This window comes from Schistocerca nitens, chromosome 2 (genome assembly GCF_023898315.1).
Source record: "Schistocerca nitens isolate TAMUIC-IGC-003100 chromosome 2, iqSchNite1.1, whole genome shotgun sequence".
Taxonomy (NCBI): domain Eukaryota; kingdom Metazoa; phylum Arthropoda; class Insecta; order Orthoptera; family Acrididae; genus Schistocerca; species Schistocerca nitens.
In genome coordinates this window covers 1,063,223,506-1,063,241,955 of record NC_064615.1, presented here as the reverse complement: position 1 = coordinate 1,063,241,955, position 18,450 = coordinate 1,063,223,506, and the positions used below count along the sequence as shown (strand labels likewise).

Genomic DNA, 18,450 nt, shown 5'->3' with positions numbered 1-18,450 from the left:
CTGTAATGACATTCTCACCAACAAGACGCTAAACTCGAACCTTTCTTCCTTTTCAGAACAGAAAATCTCTGTAAAATCCAGCTAAAACAGAATTTGAATTTGCTACTCATGCTAAAACATTAATGGATTGATTCTGCTAGAAACTCACTAACTTGTAACGGTGTCCAACTCGGAGTTAGTCTGAGTAAATCATGGTGATGGGATAATAATTATGCTATCAATCAAAGCAGAGGTGCCGGTGTACAGCTCTAGCACACTGTAACATGTATCAGTGTTGTGGGTTGTATTTCAAAACTCTCTGTATTGCTGTTTGAAAAGCATGAGAGAGCTTATGGCATATTGATGCTTTGAGTTTGACTATGGAGCCTTGTCAAGATTAGTTCGTAAGAAAGTTGCTCACGGAAGGCAAGGAAGTATGAGTATTTGTCGGGCACTATACTTCCCTTATCTCTCTCTCTCTCTCTCTCTCTCTCTCTCTCTCTCTCTCTCCAGTGAATATAGAATAAGAACACAAGTGACATAGAGGGTTTGCTCAAAAAGAATCAGGACGTACTTAATACATAAATTACATGTCATAAAGGAGTAGTGCCAACAATTTAGATGACTCGGAAATCTTCAGGAGGCCTTTAGGTCTTTCTCCAGAATTTACAGTTGGAGGTGCTTGCCATCACAGCCATCTCCATTCAGTGAGTATAATGAATTATGTAATTGTAGAAAATTACACGACATGTAACCTTCAAGGTGGTTTTTTTTCCCCCAACATGAAAATGTTATCATTATTATCATAATCTTGGACAGTTTCCAGCCTCTGGCCGGTTCTGTATGGAACATTGGCCTCTCCATCTTCTTCTGTCTTGCCACCATCTCTCCGTCTTCACCCTGGTCTGGTCTTCTCCTTTCTTCTGGACGCATTCCTCTACTCCTTTAATCCACCTGTCTCTTCCTCTTGGTCTCTTTCCTTCCAGTTTCATCTCATGTGTCCTCCTGGGTATCCTCTTCTCCTCCATTCTCTTAACATGTCCATGCCACCTCAGCCTTGATTTCTCTATCTCCTCCTGTAATGGCTCCACCTTCATTAACTCTCTGATCCTCTCATATCTTAACCTGTCTATCTTTGTCACTTCAATCCTGTTTCTCGAGAATTTCATCTCACCAGCGTGTACGTTGCTTTTCTCTCTTCCTTTCATATCCAGGTTTCTGATGCATATGTCAGGATCAGGATACAGTGTGACAGGTATAGAACATTTTTACTGATTTGGGGTACATCCTTGCTCCATATCACGCTTCTGACACTCTTCCGAAATCCTTCCTCTTTTCTCCCCCGCTCGTTTATTTCTCTGTCATTATCTCCATCTTCCTGTATCGGGATTCCTAGGTACTTGAAACTCTCCACTCCTTTCAATCGTTCCCCACCAATTGTTATTCCAGTTGTTCCTCTCTCCTTCTTCCTTGTTTTGATAATCATCTCATTCTTACTTATACTAAATTTCATCCCATATTCTTGTACTGTTCGTTTACATATTTCCAGTTACTCTAGTACTTCCTCCTCCTTATTCCCCCAAATTATCAGATCATCTGCAAACACCATAGCTTTCATCTTCCTTTCACCAATTATTTGTGCTACTGTACTCATTATATCTTCAAACATTACAATGGAGAGTAATGGTGAAAGTGCACTTCCCTGCATCAAGCCATTCTTCTGTTCAATCCAAGCTGATCTCTCTCCTCCCATTAGTAGATCTATGCCATATTCATAGTGCTGTTCCTGCAGTTGTCTTACAGCAAAAATTAGATCCACCGTGGACCTTCCTGTTCTGAAGTCATGTTGCTCTTCTAATTTTGCCCGAATTTGTGCTTCCAAATTTCCTCAAAAAAGTCTCTGTATGTTTTTGAGTTCTGAAAGCCGAATCAGTTTCAGAAACATGATCCATTCTCAAGGAAGCTCAGTTACTCCCAAGCATAATTTTTAAGTCATTCCATTTTTATCTCTTTGCTATTTTATATTATATTCATTCTCACACTGCAGCCTAAACAAGCGGCAACAGAAGCAATGACTGCTGATTCAAAGCGACTCCCTTCTGATATGATATGCGTTCATACAAATCATCTCACTTTACATCATCTCACTCTCTACATTCTAAATATTCTTAATGCAGTATTTCATACTGACTACAATTTCAGACAGAAATTGTGCTTTGAATTAATTTGATTTCTGACAGACAATGTGATGGTCAACAAACAGATTTATAGGCTTTCTGATAAAAATTAGTGCATAATATGTGTTAGTAATACTGCAACAAAAGTATCTGTATTTGAGTACTTCATCAACAGTCGCAGTGTTGCTTATTGTAAGTGGGTATCTTGAAATAATTTTCCTGAGTAATTCCAAAGAGCTGAATGGAATTTTGCTAATAGTCTACTCAGAACATTGGGTCTATCAAGATATTCGAATTATTGCTTGTTTTCTTAACCTGTTTACTAATCAGTTTCAGATTCAACAATGTTGTGTAAGTTACCATAGAAGGACTACAGTGTCTGCTGATTCACTAATAAACAGTAGTTATAGTATCTCTGTTGAAACAAGGCAAATAATATTCTTCTATGATGGTTCTATTTCAGGGATAAAAATGCACAATTCTGTGTGAATTTTTAATCAAAAATTCTGATCAGAAAATTAAAAATTCACAATCAGGGATAGTTTTCCTGTAATTTGAAAGTTTATATAGTAAGGACGCCATTATTTGCGGTAAATAGAGAAAAAGTTTGAAAATAATAATTGGCAAGATTAACTTCTTCATTGATGACCACTGTATTCAGATAGTGGTACTTTCGTCTTGATTGTGTACTGTGATAAATGCAGCTTTCATCAGCCCCTAATCCAGTAGTCACTGCAGGAAGGCCCATGTGTTACAGTGCCTAAAGTGATTAAGATATGATCTGTGCCAGGACAAATGTAGTTGTTCAATGCTGCTCTTAACACAATCAGATTTAAATGATATCATGTGTGATGTATGACAAAGTAAACAAAATGCAGAACTACTGATTCAAGGCTACAGCAATTTTTCTCCACCAAAGTGCTAACATCTGTGGATTTAGACTCACAGGACATATTTTCATTTACTACATCGCAAGTGATGGTGCACTGGCAATAGTGCTGTGGGCTTAATGAAAGTACTCGACTTCAAATACACTCCACAGGAGTAGTGACACTCTACAGATGCATCATAAATAAGTCTCAGTAGAAATAAATGCCCCCTATCCCAATTGCATAAGTCAGTTTGGCTGAAGAAAGACAAGATTTTAGAAACTATTGTCATATTAATTAAATACAGTGAGCATAAATGGAAGATTTGTTGTAGTTTAAAAGTAATTGCATTTTAATTGGGAACTCAACAAGGCTACACGGAATATGCTTGTTTTCTTTACGAATAGGATAGTTGTGATAGAAAGTCCCGGTCATAAAAAAGAAATGGCCTGAGCAAAATTGGAAAGTGGATGAAATAAATGTTCAACATCAAACTATGCTAGCTCTTGAAGATATCCGTCTTTGATCTTGTCATATCAAACTCTGTTTGATTAAACAATTTCTAGAGGCAGTGGATTGAACTGGCAGAGGCTTTGCAAATCTTGCTGAAAAATTTCTTCATTTCTCAGCAGCAAAAATAAAAGCTATATTTGTGGGCCCTCGCCTCCAGGAACTTCAGCGAGATCAAAATTTTGGAACATGCTCAACTGAAGTAGGAGCATGAGCTTGGTAGTGTTTCCCAAGGAAGTAGTAAATCAAATGATCAACATTTATCAAGATCTTGAGTGCAACATGTCTTTGAAAGTACATTTCTTCCCAGAGAGATGTACTGATGTACTGCACCAACACAGAAAAAGATTCCATAAAGACACATCTACCATGGAAAAATGGTATGAAGGGAAGTGGGTGCCTACAGTGTTGGCAGACTATTGCTGGAGAATTATTCGAGACAAGAAAGAAAGTCAATACAAGAAAAAGAAAAAAAAGACACGTGTTTTTTTCCCACATTTGTATCATTTTATCTTTTTCTGTATACCTCCTTTTAAAACACATGCTGGAAATTTACTGCTTTTTGTGAACATAGTCTCAGACATCATCTTTGAAATTGCTACAAGAATAACAAATTTTCTCTCCAGAATACGGAAAAAAAATTAAGAACAATGTACTCAATAAAATTACAGTTTATTCTGAATACTTTTTAACTGCTGAAGTATTGCAAATTTTTTCATGTGGATTTCAGAATGTCAGGGAACCTAGCTTCCCTCCATCATTTTGTTGTTTCATTTCTGTTTGGGAGTTTGGGACCCATGTCTTTTCCCCACTAAACAAAATTACACGGAAAATCATTTGGACTTTTAAAACTGTGAAAACATTGCATTTACTTTCGGTCAGCATACATGAAATCTGATTCCAGTTGTACACAAAACTTAATACTTCATGGTAAACCGCACTTCATTGTATCTTCTGATATGACTGTGGTATCAGCCATTTCATTTACCCTTAATTGCTGCTAGTCCAGTACCATGTTGTACATTGCCTTACTATTTTCAAATGTAGTTTGGGATGTCTGGTGTGGGTCATCTTCAAGTTAGATAAGGCCATATTTGAATTTAGATGTTTTTCTTAAGTGTTGGAAGTAATGATGTGGGCTTTTGCTAAATCTTGACAACTTTGGACAAATTATTTTTGACAACACACAAAATTTTATGACGACACAGTTGTCCTGTTTATGCATTTCAATTAAATACGCACACAACACAACGCTTCAAAAAAGCTACACAAAGAAAAATATTTCACAGATCAAAACGAAATTTGAGTTACGTATAATGTAAAATGTATCAAGAAGAAGCAAACAAAATATCATTGGTATCAGCACAATTCAGTTGCCGATTTTCTCCGTAGCCTTGTATAATTTTCTTTTCTTGTACATACACTTGACTCAAATCTTTGCTGTTAAAATATATGGAACCCGTATTTTTGTTAATGGCTGGGATCTCTCAGACATTATTTCAAAACTGGACACCAACAACTTCAAAAAACCACCTTTTACCATTTCATTATATTTGAGCATATAATGAGACAGCATTACACAGATGAAGGAATTAACAACTTTATAAGATTTTATTGTGTCTTTCCGTACAGTGATAGATCTCTAATTAAGTGACAACTAATGCAAATTGTATTCCATTCTATACTGCTTTGTCCTGATTCTCATGGAAGTCCTATCAGTATCTCTTAGCAATTTTCTGCTTTACATAATATGTGAAATGTGAGCATGATATTTGGTGTTACAGTTGGCACAAGAATACCTAAAGGTGCAAACTGAGATTGCCTACCTGTCTCGACACATGGATCAGTTAGCAGAAAGGCTTAGTGAGGCCGAGGGCCTGAGCCAGTTGGACCAACAGGACTCGGAGCGGCTGCAAGAGGAGTTACGCAAACTTGAAAATGAAAAGGTGGGTGACACATTTACATTGACTTACATTCATCTGTCATGAATCAATGGAAAACACGATGTTTCAAAAGTATGTGTTATTTCTTAAATTAAAGTGTAATTTAGAAAAAAACTTTGTAATGTATTTGGGGGGGGGGGGGGGCAGGCATCATCCAATTTATTGCCATTTTTTTTATTGAATCCACGTGGTCCCTTGTTGGATCTTCTGTACAGAAGAGAATGACACAACAGTGTTGCAGTAAATGTGCTCCATCTGGCAGTGATATACCGCTACCAGCAATCAGTGGCAATTTAAGTTGAAATATAATTAAGTAAGACATTTAGCTTTAGTAACGACCTCACAAATATAATCTCTAAAGAAGTTGGTTAAAATGTGTAAAGCTGAAAACTGCACATGGGATAAACTCATCTAAAAATACAATTGTCAAACACAAACATTCACATAGAGTGTAAAATTGTGAAGCTAGTCTTTTTTCTAAAATCTGATGTGAAATCTGGTGTAAGAACAAGGTAGAATATTCAACAAACCTTAAAAATCTGTCCAGCATTTTTCGAATCATCTACTTAAAGGAGGAGCAGATAAGTTGCTAAATTAATATCTGCCCTGTCATCTGAATATAAAATACTTGCAATTCATTTAAATGTGACATCTGTATGCTACAGGGATTTCATAATATTTTGACAATATCCAATTCAAATAACACACGAACTAATCACAGAACAGAGTTGAACATTTTACGCAAGATACATCATTTATTCACTTTTAGTTATGAAATACTACATTGGACATCTGATGACCATTCACAGCTATACAATACTCGAGGCGTTTCACCTAGTTTTTGAACACCTTTCGTAGCTGCTGGACGAAGTATGGAAATGTCAACAAGAACTTGATCTTTTAGCTCTTGCAAGCTTCTCGACTAGTCCTTTGGGCACTTTTTTGTAACGAATGACAAAGGCTTGCCTGTAAACTGTCACACTCATGTTTGAAGCTCATGAAAGGCATGTTGCATACGCATGACAGATTCGCCATAGTGAAAATAGCACTCCACTGTGAACGCACATGTTGGTGTGACCAGTTCTACATTATTACTGACCTGTACGTGGGATGAAACTTGAGACTCTGTACTACTAATAGATATTTACTTCTGTGAGTTGATTGGATGGTTAAGTCACTCAAATGGTATATTGACTAGAATGAATCATTGCTACTGGATAACATTGTGTTTTGCTTATTGCTTTATGTAAATCACTGCTGATTCTGTAATTTCCTTGTATTTTAACACTGAAGAGGGCTATTTATAGCTGAAATCTGGATAAGAAAGAATAATAAAAATCTAGTGGGGTTGCAATTGATTGCTATGTTCCCGTCCTTCCTAAATAATTAGTGTCAATATTTTGCAGTCACGACTTATTAAGCTGATGGTTTGGTAGGATTCACACCTGTCTTCTTTGGAATTGGAATTATTACATTACTCCTGAAGTCTGATGGTACTTTACGATTCTCATATATCTTGCACGTCAGGTGTAATAATTTTGACATGGGTGGCTCTCCCAAAGACCTCAGTAATTCTTAAGGAATGTCATCTTTTCCAGGGTCCATGTTTCCAGGAAGATTTTCCAGTGCTCTGTCAAATTCTTCTCACAATATATCACGCATTTCATCTTTGCCTACTTCTTCCGCTCTTTCTATAATATTGACCTTAAGTTTGTTTCCCATAGACATACCCTCTATATATTTCTTCCAACTTTCAGCCCTCCCTTCTTTGCTTAGTACTGCCATTTCCATCTGAGCTTTTCACACACAAACAACTCCTCTCTAATTTTCATTTAGGCAGCATATATCTTTACCCTAGTTGTGCACCCTCCTACAGCTTTGCATTTGTCCTCAAGCGATGTTGCACTTTCCAGAATCTGTTTTTAGATCTTTGGGTTCCCTTTTGCTTGCTTCATTTGCTGCTTTTTTATATTTTCTTCTTTTATCAGTTAAATTCAGTATCACTTGTGTTATCCAGGGATTTCTACTAGACCTTGTCTTGTTACCTATATGATCCTCTGCTGCTTCCTTCATTTTCTCTCTATGTTGTATTCCTTTCCTGTTTTGGTCCAACATTGCCTAATGTATCCTCTGAAACTCTCAACAACCTCTGGTTCTTTCAATTTATCTAGGTCCTATATCCTTAATTTCCTACTTTTTTGCAATTCATAACCAGTAAATCATGGCCAGAGTCAACATCAGCCCCTGGAAACTCTTAAGTATTTTAAAACCAGATTTCAAACGGTGTCTTATCATCGTATAACTAATCTGAAACCTTCCAGTATATTCAGATCACTTCCATGTATACAACCAAACAGTGGAAAGTCCAGTATAGAATAACAACGATCGTGAGAAGGATAAAATGCTCTACAATGTAGAGCAGATGTTGTGTTACAGGGAGACACAACAAAAAGACTGCTATACATTCAAGTTTTCAACCAAATGGCCATCTTCTAAAGTGGAAAACACACACATATTCACACAATCACAACTCACACACACGACCACTGTATGGCAGTTGTGGCCAGACTGCAGACAACTGCATTGGATGGAAGCAGTGATTTAGTATGAGTGGTGGGGTAAGGAGGTGCAATGGGAGGGAGGGATAGCTAGGTAGGAGTGAGGAGGGGGGTTTAGTGCTGCTTCTGAGAGTGTGCAGGGATTTGGTGGAGACAGGGTAAGGCTGCCAGGTGCAGTTGGGAGGGTTGGAGAGGGCAGTAGCAGAAAGAAGAGAAAGGGAAAAAGACGATTGGGAGTGTTAGTGGAATTGAAGGCTGTGTAGTGCTAGAGTGGGAGCAGGTAAGGGATAGGCAGGAGGAAGAAAGAGACTAACAAAAGTTGAGGCCAGGGAGGGGGGGGGGGTCATAGGAATGCAGAATAAATTGCAGGGAGAGTTCCCACTTCCACAATTCAAAACAGCTGACATTGGCAGGAAGGATGCTGTGAAGTAGACATCAAAGTGAAGTACATTGTGTGAGGTGGCATATTCAGCGACTGGATGGTCAGTTTGTCAATGGCCATTCATGCAGACAGACAGCTTGTTGTCATAAAACTAAATGCCCTAACAGGCCATGAAGGCCTAATGGTACTGGCTGACCACCATGTCATCCTCAGCCCACAGGGGTCATTGGAGGCAGATATGGAGGGGCATGTGGTCAGCACACCACCCTCCCGGCCATATGTCAGTTTACGAAACTGGAGCCACTACTTCTCAGTCAAGTAGCTCCTCAGTTTACCACACACGGGCTGAGTGCACCCTTATTTGCCAGCAACACTTGGCAGACCGGATGGTCACTCATCCAAGTGATAGCCCAGCCCGACAGTGCTTAACTTCAGTGGTCTGACAGGAACCGGTGTTGCCACTGCAGCAAGGCTGTTGGCTTTGTTGTGGTCATGCCCACATATAAATCACAACATTTGTTTGTCAATCACATGACTGCATTTACAAGTAGCTCTGCCTTTGATGGGATAGGAGATGTCTGTGACTGGACTGGAGTAGGTAGTGGTGGGAGGCTGTCTGGGACATGTCTTGCATCTAGGTCTATCGGGTGGGATATGAGGCATCAGGCAAGGGATTGGGATGAGGGTGGAGTAAGGATGTGAAAAGATCAATGATGTTGCACAGGTTCATTGGACAGCAGAATACCACTGTGGGTCAGGTGGAAAGTATAGTGGGTATGATATTCTTCATTTCAGGAAATGACGAGAGGTGGTCAAAACCCTGTCAGAGAATGTGATTCAGTTGCTCCAGTCCTGGGTGGCACTTAGTCATGAGCGGTTGCTTGTTTGTGGCTGGATGGTGTGTATGTGGAAGTGTGAGGTAACTGGAGAGACGAGCCACTGGAGATCTGTGTAATTTCAGTCTCTGCAGACCTCAATGAGCCCCTTGTTATATTATTGTAGAGGGACTGCTCATCACTACAGATGCCTCGGCCCCAGGTAGCTTGGCTGTATGGAAGGGACTTCTTGATGTGGAATGGGTGGCAGCTGTCAAAGTGGAGGTATTGCTGGTGGTCGGTAGGTTTGATACGAAGAAGTTACTGATGTAGCCATATTTGAGGTGGAGGTCAACATTGAGGAAAGTAGGTTGTTAGGTTGAGGAGGACCAGGTGAAATCAATGGGAGAAAAGGTGTGGTTCTAGAGAAAAATGGATAGGGTGTCCTCAGCCTTGGTCCATATCACAAAGGTTTCATCAACGAATCTGAACATCTCTCGTGATTCGTAAACTAAGTGGTGGTGATGATTAAATTGCTTTCCCTTTCATGCCTTTATCTCACCAGTGTTCTACTAATTTCCCTTTTCTTCCATTTCCTACCAGTGAACTCTAGTCAGCCATCACAATTAAATTTTCGTCTCGCTTAACTGTTTAAATAATTCCCTTCATCTCGTCACACAATCTTTCAATTTCTTCACCCACAATTGACATTTAAATTTTTGCAGCTGCTGTAGATTTTTGATTTTGTCTGTCTTGGCTACAGTAATGTGATCACTAAGCCACTCATAGTTGTATACCTGAAACCCTATTTTCTTATTCATTATTGCTCTACTTCTGCATTACCATACGTGATTTTGTGTTGATAATTGTGTACTGCCTTACTAGAAGCTCTGTTGGTAAAGAAAATACGTCCCTTGTAACTGTAGTTTGTTAACTTAGTTTTGGAACTAACAGACTCGAGTCTGGTAGCTGTACTGAGAGAACAAACTTTGTTATAAAATAACTTGACCATGTGCCTAATATGAACATGCATCCCTTATAATTTGATGTTTTAGTTTTTTAATTATGAAATGGAAAATGTCTCTTTGAAAGAATAATAGTACAGATTAACACACAAGCAGAAGAGCGTGCGGAAAAAAGGCTTTTTTCAGAAAGCTGTGGTGAACCTTAAGTTCATTAAAGACTCAATTTGACATGTCCTTTTCCATTTATTTCCATTTTATTCTCGCACAATGAAAAACCTGAATTACATCAACAATAGAGTTACAGCAATCTGTTTTTGTTAAATCCCAAAAATAATTATGCTATTATGTCAATGTTACCAAAGCAAACATTCTACACACACACACACACACACACACACACACACACAAAATACAAATAGCAATTTGTTGTGTTCCTACATATCCCCCCCCCCTCCCCTCAGTAGCATAGTCACTTTAGAACTTCAACTAATCTTGCTAGAAATCAAATTTCATGACTGTAGAATCTGTTTATTTGTCTTGATCTGGCAGTTCAACGCTAGAGCCTTCAGGTTGTTAACGATTCTCATTCGTCTGGTTATCAGGTCTGTGAGTTTTCATCGACAGATGGAGGCATTCGTTGCTGGTCTTTCATTTTAAGTCCAAAAAAAAAATTGGGATCATTTCAGTTACTTTCTGCAGTTGTAGCACCAGTGTTCTCTCTGATGGAGCATCCAAGACCAAGAAGGGTTACAGGTATTATTTGAATCTATTTAGGAGGTGCATGGGCACAGATGGCTGCTTTAAGCACTTGATGAAATCTTTCAGTTTTTCCATTTCACAGGATGATATGCTATTGTTTGGTTACAAACACACATTTTTGATACTACTTAGAATAGCTCAGTGTTAAACTGTCCTCCATGGGCAGTCACTATTTGGTATGACATTCCAAATCTAATGATGCAAGAGTTGATAACTGCTTGTGCTTTTACACCCTGAAGAGGTACTACCTCTGCCCAATGCTAACTCTATTGATGTATGTTAATCAATAAGTGTATTCAGCAGAAAGATGCATTGGTTCTTTCAAGTCAAGGAGAATTATTTTGAAGTACTTGTCATTACTAGAAATGTTTATTAATGACACTTGAACATGTTGTGATAGTTTGTTTTTCTGACAAATAGTGCATGTTTTCACCCAATTTCGGACATCTTTTTTTATACTGACCCAGACAAACTTTGAATGAGATCGTGTTTACAGCTGTCTTAATGCCTGGACAAGCCAAATTATGATAGTTTTGGAAAATGAGATATCTAAATGTTTCAGGAATACAAGGGTGAGTAATTTGAGTTGACACATCACACAATTGTTTCCTCCCATGTGTCAAATGGTATTTTAATTTAACTGATGTGTGACAACTGAATGAAGCTCATCATCATCATTTTGTGCTTGGGCTAGTCTTCAGAGTGAATTGGAACTAAGCTACTAGCAACAACATTTTCTTTGCCAGAAATATGTCACAGATCTGCAATAAATTGCAAAATGTACTGCAGATAATGTAAATGGGTTAGTGTTGCTGTCTCATTCTTTTGCTTAACTGCATATGTTAGATGAGCATTGTCTCTTCCTTCTAACAAATGTTTTGCAGCTGTGTATGCACTAAGCAGCTCTCTTGTCATGCATGGAATACTACTGTGCCATTGTGAACTTTTGTCTCCACTGTTGATCTTGCCACTGTTGCACTGCAGTGCCTGCCACAAAATCTGAGGCATCTCCAACTAAGGTGAGTTCATTGTACAGACCAGGAAATGTCAAAAGCATGGCATTTGTGAGATTTTTGCATTTTAGGAACTGAGTGATTCCTTCTTCTGTTCTGTCAATAAATCTCTCGGGATTTTTTGTTGTTCCTTGTATGTAATCATTCAGCAAAGCTTTGTTTTCAGCAGCATGTTCCAAATGCTGATCATAGATATTTATGGTCCATAAGAATGCTCTAAATTGCTGACGTGTTTCGGGTCTTTTGTAGTTTGTTATTGCTGCAACTCTTTCTGGATCTGGCATTATTCCTGCAGGTGTAATTAATGTCCCAAGAATGTTAGCTGTTTTACACGAAATAGTGATTTTTCCAACACTTATTACAAGGCCACAGTTAATTAGTTGTTTAGTGAGTAAGTTTAGATGCTCTGCATGTTGCTCTGGATATTCAGATGCCATTAAAATAGCATCCAAATATGGGAAACAGAATTCCAGTAGTCCTACAATTTCGTTTATAAACCTCTGAAATGTGCTGTGTGCATTGTGAAGTCCAAAGGACATATCATTAAATTCTCAAAGACCAAAAATGCAATAACAGCTGATTTTGGTTTATTTTCTTCAGCTAATGGAATTACATAGTAGGCTTTGACTAGGTCAGTCTTTGAAAATATCTTTTTATTTTCAAGCATAAAATTTACATCTAGTCATGAAACTGGATCCTGGTGTGGGAATGTCTTGTCATTCTGATGCAGTAATCTCCACAAACTCACCACTGACAATTTGGCTTCATAATAAGGTGTAGTGGACTGGCCCATTGTGCCTGTGATGGACTTAGCACCATTCTTTAACAGAAACTTAAATTCTATTTTGCGATTTAAGTGGGTCCAATTTGTTAGCCTTACTGTATACTAGACTGGTAGACCTGTAGACGTAATGATATGCTGCTGCATTTTATAAACAACACTTTTGATACTATGGATGGTTTAGTTAGTTCAGGAAATTTCTGCAAAAGTTTGGGAAATCTGGCATGCTGCATAAAGTGAGCTTACCGAGTCTGTAGCTTTCACAGTGGTTACCTCCAATATGACTTTTGATAAGTGATAACAATGAATGGCGATTCAAAATTGTATTTAATCCCTAAATAAATGGTTAATAGTTTTGTATCATAAGATTTTTTTTTCTGGCCCACTTGCTAACTATACCAGCAATCGTAAATTGTGTTTCGACTTGGCAAAACCAGATGTATGGATTCTCAGTCAAAACAGTGGTAGCTTTAGCTTAATGCATACCTTATCAGTTTGCAACCTACATTTGGTATTATTCCCTTTACGTACATTTTCTGTTGACTTTTGCATAGTTTTAAACACAGTATCCGATGAGATAAGTTAAAAAAGTACTTTGCAGATGTCATTGTTTCGGCAATCATGTCAGGGTCACCATTTTGCTGCACACTAAGTTCATCAAGGAGATTCAGTTCAGTATGGACCTTTCCTTTTATTTACTTTTTCATTTCAAACACAATGAAAATTGAGTAACAACAATAATAGAGTGACAACATTCTTCTGTTGTTAATTCCAAAGATGATAATATTATCATGGCAACCTAACCAGGGAAAAATTGTACAGATATACACAAATACAAATAGTAACTTTCATTTCCCACAGCTTAAATGTTTAGTAATCTTTTCCTTGTGCTTGTTTGCAACTCGACACTTCCTCTGTGTGGTGAGTAGTGATGTATCCATTTCATATTGTTGTTATCACATCCTGGATGTCCCACTGTTTAAACTCTTGAGATCATTTAAACCCAACATGGCCGTGCCCAATTGCTCCATTCGTAACTCCATACTCACTTGTCACATGACTAGTAGCACTCTGGAATTGTTGATCAGAGAAAGGCAGGCGTGCTCAGCTTCAAAAATTCCAGTGATGATTAAAATGTATGATATTACTATGTCATGACAGCATGAATAAGTGTACTCCTTATATCCTCCCAGTAGAATTTTTCAAAAAATGACAGATGAGAGTTTTTTGAAACCCAAAAAGAAACCTCGAAGATAATTTTGAACCCCAACAAGATCCCCAGAGAAACAAATAATCACACAACAATGAACAACTGAGCAATGGTTCCGTCTTGAGTTGTCACACTTTAATCCAATAGTAGTAGTAATAATAATAATAATAATACCACCACATAACAAACCTGACATCATACTCACCAATAAAAAGAAGAAATTAACAAAACTAAACAAAATATCCATACCCAATACAACAAATATACAGAAGATGACAGGAGGAAAAATTGAAAAATACCCCCAACTGACTGAGGAAGTCGAGGACATGTGGCATCAGGATAAAGTTGACATTATACTAATTATACTATCAACTACAGGAGTCATACCACACAATATCCACCAGTACATCAACGCAATACAGCTACATCCAAACATGTATATACAACTACAGAAATCTGTATTATTGATACATGTTCAGTTACCCAAAAGTTCGTAAATGCAGTGTAACATATACCGTACACTTAAAAGGAAGTCACACTTGATCAAGGTCCGCCGTCACTTTCCATTTTTAACCAGACATAATGTCTGAGCAAGGAAAGAAATAATAATAATAATAATACCAGGTACTCTTCACATTCCCTCATCCCTGCACCGAAAATTAAATCTGTTTATATAGGTGATAAGTAGACTTAGAATATACATGGAAACCAAATTGGTCACATAACTAGATTACAAAACAATAAAAATATCAAATCTTTTCATATTTATGGGCAATAGTCATGTAATAATGTTTGAATGATATTTCCACTATCTGTCTGTAAAAACTTCTTAATTTTATATTACTGTCATGATTTAGGCCTTAAGCCATTATTGCATATAACAATTTTGGTTGTGATTAGACTTCATCAAGTAAAGTCATCATCAAGATCTATTGAACTGGGTGTCGCAGTGTGTAAATAAGTACAAAATCACGTAAATGTATGACAGACAGGTGGCAAACATGTTTTCCAGCCATAAAACAACTGAGCCACAGAGTGAACATCAATACAGTAGTTACATTTGCAGTGAATATGGTCTGAAAAAATACTGTGGATGTTACTGGTTGGCTGGTGCTCAAAGATGAACAGCATAAGTGGTAAGTGTGTGTTGCATAATTGATGATTACAGAAGCCAGCCTCTGTAAAGGCTTAAGACAGAAGTCATGATAGTAACATAAAATAAAAAAGTTTGTACGGTCAAATGGCGGAAATATAATTGAAACAATAATATCAAAATTCCTCTGTAGAGATGACAATGAAAATAGTGCAAAAAAAAAAGTACTTAATGCAGTCCAATTAAATCTCTGTAGCATATAGCTCATATCTATCATTAACTTCTCCTATGAGAACAATCATGTTTACATAGAAAAATAGTATCATTATCATTCACCTCTCAGACAGTTCAAAATATATTATAATTTTCCTTTTATGTATCTCAGCACCACTGAAAATACCTTCTGAACTTGTAGTGATGTATCAGGGTGTATACGACCCGGGACAACTGGGACATCTGGGAAAAATTCGGGAATTTTTTCATCCAGGAGAAAACCGGGAAAAACCCGGGAATTGTTTGGAATTCCGGGAATTTTTCATTGTTTTAGTTTTCAGTTAAATTTTTGTGATTTTTGACTGGTAAGAACCATTACTCTTAACAAAGGATATTACTGTATCCAGCTACTGCAGTTAAAACTGCGGCAACAAAATGAAGGAGAGGGGGAAAAAAAAACAACAAAAATAAAACTTAAATTGCAAAGGAAATGCTCCGTATACAACAAATCACAGTGCTCATACAAGCGTCTGCCAACAGCAAAGTGTGTCAAAGGCTTTAGGAAGACTATGCAATACTTCATAACAACAAATTGCCTCAGATCGTGACGTGACAACTGTTTAAATTAGAATGTTTGAGCAGTTGCGGGCGGGCTCTTGGGCTTGCGCAGTTGAGTCGTGTAAGAGTAGTACCTTCTCTCGCCTCTGGTTACAGAAGTGTGACTGGGCGCCACTATTTAATATTGCCGCGGTTCGGAAATATAGTAAATCTGGGGCTGATGCCCAGAGCAGTCTGAGTTATGGTGGGGAGATGGGTCATCTCCATGTGACGTGTTTACGTTCAGTGATTTTGTTGTTTCCTCTTCGTTTATTGCTCTCACGTTAAGTGATAACAAACGGATTTTTGCGGCCGGAAGCTATCAAATGAATTAAAATACATTCGCATAATTATGGAAGGCAAAATATGTTATTAGTTTTAGATTTTATTTCCACTTTCCTGACAGTCAAGCATTAATCGCCTTGCAGAACAATGAAGTTATTTTTGTCAGTTTGCTAAAGAGATTTGGCTTTCATTAATCTTTTCTGCTGAGGCAGTCAATTTACTTGAAACGAAGTGTTTAATTTCACACGATTAGCTAGTTTCAACTGTTCGCTGAATTTCAAGTGCACGTATGGCGTTATGCCATAATAAAGAACCAAGCATTAGATGATACAGTACTGGTACTCCAAGAAAATTTACCTACGAATGTGCATTTTAAGCCGAATTATGCATTTTAGTATGGTTCACGAAATTCCGATGCGCTTAAAGTATCCTCTGATGTCTTGTTTCTTTTATGACATAATGCAAGTTCTTTTAATGTTTTACACGTACGAACATGGAGGCTTCCTGCATCATCGTAGTCGCGCGAGCACAGTGACGTCTGTTATCTGGCGCTCTCTTCCAACTGATGAAACGAACTTATTTCTAACAGGTCGCTGGAAAATATTGCAAATGTTGGTTTGAAAAGTGTTAAATTCAAACCAAATTTCCTTTTACGCAAGATGAACTATGTGCGAGAATGTACGATGAATTTCTTAAATCACAAACCGTTTGACTCTCATTTAAAAATCCACTCTTTGAGGACGACCATTTAGAAGAATTTCGAGCCCAGAAGATCAGACATTTACGTCGTTATTAAAAATTTTACTGCCACATTTGTATGATGTATCTTATAGTGTAACACGCACAAAAAAGATCAGAATTATATGTGGAAGCTTAGCTTCTCTTCCAGCTTATTAATCTTCGAGACCAATATTATATGTGAATGCTATGTATATTAGTTTAAACCATTAAGTTTTCTTATTTGTGTTTTTGCGCTACTTGAAAGTGATCTTGCTATTGGTTGACTACATCATGTGTCCTATGCTGTCATCAGCTGGTGAGATCACGTGACATGAGCTGTGACTGGCTTACAAAAGCGCATCGCAATCTCAATTTCAAAGCTTCGGAAAGTGGCATGCGGTGTGTGGTGGAATTCAAACTTATACCTTCGTAATAAGGAAATATGCAGCATACATGTTGCTGCACATCAAAGGTCTTTCAAAACATGTTTTTCCCCTGAGTTAGGTTTTCTAAAGTGTGGGGAAATTCTACGTCGGTATATAAAACCATAAACATTCAAAAGATTGACGAGGTTTACAGTGCCGAGGAACAGTATACTGTCACTTAACACGGAAAAAGCATATTTTCACTCGGTAAAAAGTGTATTTTTAACCGGGAAATCCGGGAAAAATCCGGGAATTTTTTTTCCTTGTCCACGTATACACCCTGTGTATGTTTTTTTACGTCCTTCAAATACATTTCTAATTGTGATACCTCAGGTGTCCTCTATATGCAAACATTGGTCAGCTTAAGCAAAACAACTATACACTTTCATTTCACTAATACATTTAACGCTAACTTATTATATAAATGTTCATGAAACTGGAAGGTAAATAGTTACTGACTGGCTGCCTAGACATTGCAAGGCAACTTAAAACTGTACAACAAATAGTATGTCATTGCTCAGTCGATACCAAATTCATTACCCTAGTCATCAGTAGCACAAGAACGAGAATATTTAATATCCACTTCAGTACCTCCAGTCAAAGAGTTTTAATGTAGATTGCCACATCTGTAGGTACGGAGGCAAAATCAAAAACATTTATATTTCAAGAGTCAACAACATACCATTAACCATCATGACATAAAGAAATAGAGAAAAGTTTTTTGTGTAAGTAGCGTACAACAGGCAGAAAATTTGGTAATTATAGTTGAAAAGCACAATAAATACAATTACATTGAGATGAAGATCATCTTCCTGAAACAAGAGCTTAGAAAAATGTGTATTCAGCATTTTACTTCTCTAAAGGATGATTAATTGATGAGATGATACAAGATGACTTAGACAAAATTTCTAGTTGGTCTGATTGGCAACTAGCTCGAAATGTAGAAAAATCTAAGTTAATGAATATGAGTAGAGGAAATAATGCCATAATGATTTGAGGACAGTATTAGTTGTATGCTGCTTGACACAGAAACACCATTTAAATAACTGGGTGTAATTTTGCAGAACAGTATGAAATGGAACAAGCATGTGAGGATTGTGGTAGAGAAGGTGAGTGGTCAACTTAAGTTTATTGGGAGAATTTTGGGAGAGTATAG

At 37.5% G+C, this 18,450-nt stretch overlaps 1 protein-coding gene across 1 annotated transcript in view; it reads left to right on the top strand.

Moving 5' to 3' along the window:
* LOC126237436 (mitogen-activated protein kinase kinase kinase 7-like) overlaps positions 1-18,450 on the top strand; it is a 169,148-nt gene that overhangs the window by 147,033 nt on the left and 3,665 nt on the right. The window contains exon 11 of the mRNA XM_049947551.1: positions 5,320-5,481. Within this exon, the coding sequence (XP_049803508.1) occupies positions 5,320-5,481 (162 nt within the window). The remainder of the gene's footprint in view (positions 1-5,319; positions 5,482-18,450) is intronic.